The sequence below is a fragment of the Microcaecilia unicolor genome, chromosome 4 (genome assembly GCF_901765095.1).
Source record: "Microcaecilia unicolor chromosome 4, aMicUni1.1, whole genome shotgun sequence".
Lineage (NCBI taxonomy): Eukaryota > Metazoa > Chordata > Amphibia > Gymnophiona > Siphonopidae > Microcaecilia > Microcaecilia unicolor.
Window position 1 is genome coordinate 93773176 of NC_044034.1, and position 10593 is coordinate 93783768.

At 41.2% G+C, this 10593-nt stretch overlaps 1 protein-coding gene across 2 annotated transcripts in view; it reads left to right on the forward strand.

The window, feature by feature from the left end:
• The window catches only part of RCBTB2 (RCC1 and BTB domain containing protein 2), a 228079-nt gene extending 217724 nt beyond the window's left edge, over positions 1-10355 (forward strand). For both annotated transcript variants that reach the window (XM_030200479.1, XM_030200478.1), the window contains exon 13: positions 8304-10355. In XM_030200479.1, coding sequence (XP_030056339.1) covers positions 8304-8444 — 141 coding nt within the window. In that variant the 3' untranslated portion in view covers positions 8445-10355. The remainder of the gene's footprint in view (positions 1-8303) is intronic.
• The last annotated feature ends 238 nt before the right edge of the window (positions 10356-10593 follow it).

Consider the following 10593-nt stretch of genomic DNA (forward strand, 5'->3'; position numbering starts at 1 on the left):
AAGTCTGCCCAGCACTAGCCCCACCTCCCAAGCACCAGCCCTGCCTCCCACCACCGGCTCTGCCACCCAATCTCGGCTAAGCTTCTGAGGATCCCTTCCTTCTGAACAGGATTCCTTTATGTTTATCCCACGCATGTTTGAATTCTGTTACCATTTTCATCACCAGCTTCCGCAGGAGGGCATTCCAAGTATCCACCACTCTCTCCGTGAAAAAATACTTCCTGACATTTTTCTTGATTCTGCCCTCCTTCAATCTTATTTCATGTCCTCTAGTTCTACCACCTTCCCATCTACGGAAAAGGTTCGTTTGTGGATTAATACCTTTCAAATATTTGAACGTCTGTATCATATCATGCCTGTTTCTCCTTTCCTCCAGGGTATACATGTTCAGGTCAGCAAGTCTCTCCTCATACGTCTTGTAATGCAAATCCCATACCATTCTCTTAGCTTTTCTTTGCACTGCTTCAATTCTTTTTATATCCTTAGCAAGATACGGCGTCCAAAACTGAACACAATACTCCAGGTGGGGCCTCACCAACGACTTATTCAGGGGCATTAAAACCTCTTCTGCTGGTCACACCTCTCTCCATACAGCCTAGCAACCTTCTAGCTATAGCCACCGCCTTGTTACACTGTTTCGTCGCCTTCAGATCCTCAGATACTATCACCCCAAGATCCCTCTCCCCGTCCGTACATATCAGACTCTCACCGCCTAACACATACATCTTCTGTGGATTTCTACTCCCTAAGTGCATCACTTGCATTTCTTCGCATTGAATTTTAATTGCCAAAACTTAGACCATTCTTCTAGCTTTCGCAGATCCTTTTTCATGTTTTCTACTCCCTCCTGGGTGTCCACTCTGTTACAAATCTTAGTATCGTCCGCAAAAAGGCAAACTTTACCTTCTAACCCTTCGGCAATGTCACTCACAAATATATTGAACAGAATCGGCCCCAGCACCGATCCCTGAGGTACTCCACTACTCACCTTTCCCTCATCCAAGCGAATTCCATTAACCACCACCCTCTGGCGTTTGTCCGTCAACCAGTTTCTAATCCAGTTAACCACGTTGGGTCCTATCTTCAGCCTGTCAAGTTTATTCAAGAGCCTCCTGTGGGGAACCATGCCAAAAGCTTTGCTGAAATCTAAGTAGATTACGTTTATAGCACGTCCCTGATTCAATTCTCCGGTCACCCAGTCAAAGAATTCAATGAGATTCGTTTGGCACGATTTTCCTTTGGTAAAACCATGTTGTCTAGGATCTTGCAACTTATTGGCTTCCAGGAAATTTACTATCCTTTCCTTCAGCATTGCTTCCATTACTTTTCCAATAACCGAAATGAGGCTTACCGGCCTGTAGTTTCCAGCTTCTTCCCTATCACCACTTTTGTGAAGAGGGACTACGTCCTCTGTTCTCCAGTCCCACGGAACCTCTCTTGTCTCCAAGGATTTATTAAACAAATCTTTAAGAGGACCCGCCAGAACCTCTCTGAGCTCCCTCAATATCCTGGGGTGGATCCCGTCCGGTCCCATGGTTTTGTCCACCTTTAGATTTTCAAGTTGTTCATACACACTCTCTTCCGTGAACGATGCTCTATCCACTCCATTCTCACTCGTGCTTTTGCCAGTCAATCGCGGTCCTTCTCCAGGATTTTCTTCTGTGAAAACAGAACAAAAGTATCTATTCAGCAAATTTGCTTTTTCTTCATCATTATCTACATAGCGGTTCGCAGCATCTTTCAGTCTCACAATTCCCTTTTTAGTCTTCCTCCTTTCACTAATGTACCTGAAGAAATGTTTTGTCACCCCTTCTTACATTTCTAGCCATTTGTTCTTCTTCTTGCGCTTTCGCCAAATATATCTCTCTCTTGGCTTCTTTCAGTTTCATCCGGTATTCCTCTCTGTGTTCCTCTTTTTGAGTTTTTCTGGATTTCAGGAACGCCAACTCTTTATCCTTTATTTTCTCAGCCACTTGCTTGGAGAACCATATCGGCTTCCTTTTTTTCTTGCTTTTATTTACTCTCCTTACATAAAGGTTTGTGGCCCTATTTATAGCTTCTTTCAGCCTGGACCACTGTCCTTCCACTTCTCGTTTCCCCTCCCAGCCCATCAGCTCCTTCCTCAGATATTCCCCCATTTTACTAAAGTCTGCATGCTTGAAATCCAGGACTTTGAGTTTTGAGTGGCCGCCCTCCACTTCAGCTGTCATATCAAACCAAACCGTTTGATGGTCACTGCTGCCCAGGTGGGCACCCACTCGGACATTTGACACACTATCCCCATTTGTGAGCACCAGATCCAGCGTCGCTCCCTCCCTCGTGGGTTCCGTCACTATTTGATTAGAGCACTTTGAAAAGCATCCACGATCTCTCTACTCTCTAATACTTTAGCCTAAGGGTTGATCAAAACATTTGCTCAGACTAATGCTGAGACTCAAATGGAAATCAAATGGACAGTAGTGATAATTTTTCCACAAGCTATAAGACAATCAAATCACCGCTATAAAAAGAGCTCGTATATCTAAGTTTTCTGAAAGTCTTTTTTGCAGACCTCAGTATGGGAGTCATGTTTTTTAATCACTCTGAACTCACCCGAACTCGTCACTGGTCCTTATAAATCTTTTGTATACTTCTATGAAAACCTCTGTTTTAATATTAGGTAGAGTAGCATCTGACATGAATCATGTTTCGCTGACTCGTGGCTTTATCAAGGATCAACCCCACTCCCCCATGTAAAAAAAAACATCAAATCAAAATTCATGTATTTATTTTAAACAAAGAATAGCATCTTAAATGATATGTTGCCATTACCTTACTTAATGCCCAGCCATTGTATGCCGAGATGTTCTAGTCGTTAAACATGGCGGTGGCTTTTTCAATCCACTTTTAAAATCAGCTGAAAAGGAAACCCACCAATCAGGAACCAAGGATTAAATTAAGGTAGCCCAGTCTAATTCTGCATAAGTCCTTTGGGGCTAACAGTTTGTAAGGTGTAAATCCAAAAATTTTCCCTATAATTTAACATTTTATTTATCTGATCTCCCTCCTACCCTACTTGGATAATACTATAATGCGCTAATATAACTCTTCCACATGATGAGCTTGATGCCAATGTGTAACTAATGGAGCTTGCAAAGTTTCTGTAAGAATTCTAGACTTGTGCTCATTTAATCTCACTTTTATGGGATGACTTCTGTGTCCAACATAAATTGAGTTGCATGGACATTGAACTATATAAACAACATTGCTGCTGTTGCAAGTGGTATCATGTCTTGATGTGATCCTAAACTCAGTGTTAGTATCCACCCAAGTTGATCCTGATATTGTGTATTCGCACCACTGGCAACGGCCACAATTCTGATGGATACCTTGAAAATTTATGTTATTATATTGATAATATCTTTGTGGTGCTAACATTTCTCCAATTGACGAATTCCCGGTAACAGCCTATACAAGAGGCAAACCAAACACCAGATAGAGTTGTACCAAATGCCAATTGGCTTTCAAAGAACGAACTATGAGATGTGCTAAAGATGAAAATGGAAGTATACAGGTTAATAGATTCGATTTAGTTGGTCTACTGTCTTGCAACAATAAATCTCTTTACGCAAACCGCGCTCTTAGGTATGCTTGTTTAAGAGATTTAGAAGGATAACCTTGTTTTTCAAGCCTCTTTGTTAAAGCTCGTGCTTGATGCTTAAATTCTTCCAAAGATGCGCAAGTTACTACTACTACTATTTAGCATTTCTATAGCGCTACAAGGTGTACGCAGCGCTGTACAAACATAGAAGAAAGACAGTCCCTGCTCAAAGAGCTTACAATCTAAATTCTTCCTAGTCACAAATATTGACTAACAGGCAATTTAAGCTTAAATGGGTGGTAACTAGGAAACACTAACAAATTGTTCTTCTCCAGTGGTTTTCTATACAATGTTGTAAACAGTTTTTCCTGCTGCTTGATTACCATAACATCCAAAAATTCAATATTAGAAGTACTGTACTTCAAGGAACATTTTAGATTAGGGTCCTTTGTATTAATCCATTGTCCAAAAAGCTGTAACAATTGTTCAATTCCCACTGCAGCTCCTTGTGACTCTGGGCAAGTCACTTAATCCTCCATTGCCCCTGGTACAAAATAAGTACCTGAATATATGTAAACCACTTTGAATGTAGTTGCAAAAACCTCAGAAAGGCGGTATATCAAGTCCCATTTCCCTTCCCTTTCCCTTTCCAAATGAAAAAAAAAAAAGTAATCTAAAAATCTTTTCCATACAACCATGGACTGGAATTGTGAAGAATGATATAAATGTTGTGTCTCAAATCGAACTATATATAAAGCTGCTACTGATGGAGCTAAAGTGGCTCCCATAGCCATTCCCTTGGTTTGCTTGTAGAAACCTTCATACCATAAGTAATTGTTTGAATAACCAAAGTAGCTAATTACATAAAAAATGAAGTGGAAATTCTTGTTGGTTGAAGGCGCTATTCCAGGGTGTTGTTATGACTTCTAAGGCCCCTTTTTGGGGAATGACCGTATATAAAGTGGGTAACATCTGCTGGAAAAAAGAGAATCCAAAATCTTCAAAAAATGGGTAGTGTCTTTCAAATAAGAGTCAATTTTTGGAACTTCCGATCTCAAAAAAATTGTCAGTAAAAAACTGATAGCAGTTCTAAAACTGTATCCCTTGACACTATGGGTCTAATCGGAGGCAGATCCATGCTTTTATGTATTTTAGGAACAAAATACAATTTGCTTCCTTAGAAGTTAACATCCCCGATTTCAGTGCTGGCTGAATTATGTCTTTAATGGATTGCTTTAAATTTTCAATTGAATCCTTATCCAATTCCATATAAGTTATTTGATCTGACAAGTGGTGAAAAGCCTCCTGTTACTGAACTTCTGTAGCTCCACCCTTGTCTTCTCTCATCACAATAACTTCTGTGGATTCCCTTAAAGTAGTCAGACATCTAATTTGCGCAGAAGTCAAGTTTTGATAATCGTATGTCTTATGTGTTCCTACTTCGATCTTCTTTAGATTCCGTAGTACCAAGTCCTTGAATGTGGAAACAACTAGATTCATTGGTCCCAGTGGGGACCATTGTGATGGCAACTTGCAACAGAGATGCCCACTGTAGGGGGGTTGCAAAAAAGATATATCTTTAATTGAAGTTTTCTCAAAAAAAAAAAAAAACCTAAACAATGCTATCCTGTTTATAAATGGATGGTATCATGTGGTAGGCACAAAGCCTAATCCCAAATTCAATAATGCCTTTTGATCTGTGGATAAGGACACTGGTCCAGTTGTGATTATTGACAATTCTGATTGGCCCGGGTACAAACCCCCAGTTTTGTTTTTCTTGAGACATCAAAATCCCCTTTGTGCTGCCTTTCCCTCCTCCTACTAGCCTTGCTGCTGGTCTCTCTGCGGTTATAGAGTTCTCCGTCGAAGCACTGGACTCATCCCCACCATCTCGTGAATCACCTGATGATCCTTTGAAAGCTTGTTTCCTTTGTTGAAATATGAACTGTTTTTCCTTGGTCCAAGTATACACTCTATCATTTTGATAGTCTCACTTGTCACATTTAAATATTTTAACTTTGATCTGACATAAAGAATCTTTAAACTTGGCCAATGCATGCCTACATTCAAAATCAGCGCCTTCTTCCCGACTGACCCAGGGCCATGAAAAGGCACCTGCAGGTCCATTTTCAGCCTTGCAGTCCTTCTCCTTGCCTAGAAAAGACAAACCCGCAACTTCCTCCAATAAAGGTAAGGGCTCTCATCGTGTGCAGAATGCACCCACCCCCAAAGTTGCAGCCCAGTGAAAGCACACTCCAAATCTAAATGGCCGGCCAACATAGACCTCTCAGATAGTCCCCCTGGGAAACAAGCTGTTCCACCACCGATGTCGAATCTCCTTCCAGAGTCCCATCAAGCATCAACTGCGCTTTTATACCTCCTGCCTTGGCTTCAGCTTCTCTAGAAGTTCATGCAGGACAGTGCTTTTCTCATGCATCTACCTCCTACCCCAGCCCGCCACCCCTCTCTGTGACAGCTGCACCACTATGGCCTGAGACGCTCTCAGTTCTCCACCTCCCAGAACCTCTATGCTCCACAGGAACTCTATGCTCCACTTCAAGATCCACTCAGTACCTAAGATTGGGGTCCATGTGCATTCATCTACTTCTCTCTTCAACACCTTTGGCCTCCCCGGAGGTCTGGTTGGACAAGGAGGTGGAGCCCATGTCTGCACTGGATCCACGTCCCCCCTCCTCCTCCCATGCTGCAGACCACTTCAGAACTTACAGAGGAATACTCCTACCCAGAGTTCCTCCAGAAGGTTTTTACCTTCCTCAGTCTTAGCCAGATCAGTCTGCTTGCGAACAGGAAGAACTTTCAAGCCATCCTCCAGTTTTGCCAAGCACCTCCTAAGGAGCTCATTGCACTCCCAATCCATCAGGTTTTGCAAGATCTCCAGCTCTCCAGTTGGCAGAAACATCACTCCGTTTCCACTGCCTCCAAGTGCGTGGACTCAAATGCAAGCTTCAGAAGACTCCAGGCCACAATTCCCAACAACTGCTGCACCACTATATGGTCGCAGAGTCTGCCACAAAAAGGCCAAGTCCACCAGGACCCAGTTCAACGTCCCCTCCGGGTCAGGAACACCGCCTCTTAGACTCCGTGGGCCACAAAGTATACCAGGGCACCATGTTAGCCTCAGAAATCATAGCTCATCATCAGCAGATCTTACACTTCCAGCATTCTGTCCTCCAACAGATGGAAGTGGCTTGCCTGGACAGTATTGGCCAACTTCAAGTTGCCCCTTCAAGAATCATCCACCTAATCACAACCAATTATGGTGCTTGTGATATTGTCTCCAGAATGGTGGCAGTGGGCATTGCAACTCGCTGTACTATGTGGCTAAAAGCCTCTGAGCTAAGAGATGATCTCATGACCACTTGGCCGATGTTGTCTGCTGTGGAGTCAGCCTCTTTGGAGAGAAAGTGAAGGATTCTGTGTCTCAACTCAAGGAGGATTCCACTACCATACAAGAACACTCTGCTCACCAGCCGGACCAGACACAGCAATACTGGAAATCCTTGTCTACCAGCTACCGCCGATCCTACCATCTGCAGTTCTTCCAGCAGTATTAACCACGCAGATGCTTCACCCCTTATAGCAGGGCCAATCCACAGCATCTCCAGCATCTGTCATATTCTACAAAGCAGAGGACCAGAGAACAGAAACAGTCTTCTACAAAGCAACTGCCCTCCCTTAAATCCACTCCCAGTTTTTGACACGCTGCCTGTTGGGGGGAGGCTCAGCCATTTCAGTCCTGCTTGGCATGCCATCACCTCGGAGCAATGGGTCCTGTCTCAAGAACTCCTTGCTGGTCCTAGCTGTGGAATTCACCCTCCTCATTCAAAACAAATTGGTGGAGGTGATTCCAGGACTACAGCAAGAGAAAGGAGTCTATTCCAACTTCTTTCTCTTCCTCAAAAAGACCAAGGGACTTTGACCCATTCTTGACCTCCATCAGCTCAACACCCAGCTGAAGCAGGAAAAGTTGAGGATGATCTCCCTTGCCACCACTCTACCTTGCTCAACCAGGGTAATTGGCTGGCTGCTCTCAATCTCAAGGACGCTTACACCCATATCCCCATCCACTCTGACCATTGGCTGTACCTCTGTTTTCATTTCCTCAACCAGCATTTCCAGTACAAAATGCCCTTTGGGCTGTCTTCAGCACTGCAAGTCTTTACTACCTGCTTCCACTTCGTCTTCACATACCTCGATGATAGGTCCCCTCCAGGGACCATTTACTCTGCACAATCTGGGGGACACTGGCCACTCTCCAGAGATGCTGTCTTGTTTGGTTGGGCGATGAGGACAGTGTTGTTGATTTTATGTTGTTGTAGAACTCTTGGTGTTCAGAGGTTATTGATGATATATCAAATAAGTAAATCATTGTTTTTTCTTATTGGAGAAAGTGACATTATTCTTTGACAGCTGTATAATGAGCCACACTTCTCAGCTGCGTCAGTTTGAAATTGATCCATATTCCAGTTGTTCCAACTAGTTGTTCAGCTAGGTTGTGCTATTAACTGAACCGCAGCAGATCTGTTGGATAATATTCAGAAAAAATTCCTTTGTGTGCAAAATGCTCTAGAAGAGTCATTTGATTCTACATGCAATGCAAGTCCAGTGATGCATCGACATGGTTCATTTTAGTAATTGTTTATCTGTAACTCTTTCCTCATGACTGATAAAGAATGTAATTGTGACAAAACTTTGCTCATAGGGTTTGGAAGAATTCTGCTTCAGGTTTTGCATAAACCATTTGACGGTGGTTACACAGACACAAGCCTTTGCAGACATGGACCATAATCTTATGAAGACCTTTATCAATAAAGCGAGCAGGGTTGGAGCATTCAAAAACTGAACATCTCAGAGGGAAAAAAGGAAGGCATGTCCTATAATGGAAACGTCTTCTTTGTCTTCCAACATTTAGCCAGGTATTAGGACTTTGCTTTAATCCTTTTGTTTCTTCAAGGCTCCAAAATTTCAAATTTACTGTTTGCACTAATTTCCTTTCTTTTGTTGGGGGGAAATAAACATAGCTTGATCACTGTGCTTTTTGGGATATTTCCATTCAGAGAAACAGAAACCTAAAACAGAACTGTAATTGACATTAACTCTGCTCAGATTGTTATGTGGGCTAAATTGAAGTATCAGAGATTTTGTTATATTTTTTTTGTTTGGTAACAAGATTACTTGTGGTGATTATGTTTAAAATTTATAAATAAATAAAAAAAAAACAGAACTGCAATGTGATGAAGCATGCTAGAGAAGTTTACCTGACTCTTTCAATCTACAGTGCAGCTTGGTTTTAATAATTATGCAAATTTTGTTTTGTTTTTTCTCTCTCTCAAAATGTTTTAATTTTGAGATGGAGGGTATGGTTTGAAGTTGTGTGTCAATAGTGTTGATGGTCTAATTTTATAGTTCTATTAATAGTAATAGCTTTTTAAATGATACTTGGTACATTAGGTGCATTCCAGATGTTTGTAGTAGTTTTAATAAGCTATGCAACGTCAGAAGTTGGCATCATTTGGTAACGAGAGACCAAAAATGAACACGTACAAAATTTGCTCAGAAAATTGCTGGATTGTTCCCATTTAGTCAGTGGGCATATGGCATTTTGTTGCACATATGATGTTTGTTTTCAAAGTATGCATTTATTAATCTCTTGGAACCATGCTCTTCCACCTCTCCCATCACCCCACCCCCAAGCCTATGCCATCCTTGTGTACAACCCCTCCCTCAATAGCTTGGCATTGGTGACCTCTCATGTTTGAGAAAAGTCTAGGCTTCTTAGACTTGAGTTTTATATATTCTTACTTAACTGGACAATGTGTAGTTTCAAATTTAATAACACTTAATTTACTGCATCTGAGTGGTTTACAATAAAAAAAAAAAAGATAGAAAATGTTGAGGGGAGAGAAATTACATGTACTTTTCATCAATGATGCAGATAGGATAATATCTGTTCTGCACTCCAGGGCCAAACCAGATCCCCACCTGGGTAGCTAAGCAGACTCTGGGAGCAAACATTTTAGAAAACAAATGTGTTTTCAAATTAGTCTTAAATCTGGGGAAGGATGTTTTGCTTCTAAGAGTCAGAAGCAGATGATTCATAAAGATGGTGCAATGACACTGAAAATGGAATTTCTAATGTCATCCAGTCAGATATGATGAAAGGAAGGAATATTGCCAAATGCTGTTGAGTTGAACAAAGAACCTTAGGAGGCATATAAGTGATCAATAACAGGAAAGAAGTAAACCCATGCCTGAATAGAGAATTTTGAAAACCAGAGTAATTATTTTAAAAGAGATTCTAGTAGCTACTGGCAGCCAGCGCTCTTCCATAAGAAGAGGTGTGACGTGATTGAATTTCTTGACAGTGGGAATGAGTTTTACTTCTAGTAGCATGGAATACTGTCTTTGCAACATTCCTCAATCAGTATGATCTGTGGATTGAGGAGCCTAAGGTCATTAACTGAAGTTATGTCATATATGCAATGATACGTACTAAAACCATTCCACATAGTAAGAGATGCTGATGTATTTGCTGTATTTCTGAAGTGGGGTTAATTTACCTGTTGCCTTAATTGATATCAATTTATAACATTTTGCATATGGTGAAACACTTTGGAGTCTAGTAGAACCTATACAAATTAGTTGAAAACTGAAAATGTAACTTTTAAAAATATCTTTTCTTCATGAGTTTTTGATCTCTCTCCAGGCCTTTAAACTTGACTAGAATAATTAGTGGACTGCTTTCCTTTTGGAGGAAAACAGAACCAGATAATACTTCAAACGGTGGGGTATTCTTTAAATTCATTTTCAAATGTAATTTAAAAAAAAGTGAAACATTTGGGCATAAGGTGAATTTTTATTTTGCTCCTACTAAAAAATAACCAATCTCACACCAAGCTAGATTATAGACAGTGTTACTCTTCTAGTTGCAGGATTATTTATATGTGGGTGTGGTATTTGTATTTTAAGTTGGTTTTTAAAGCAATTCTCTG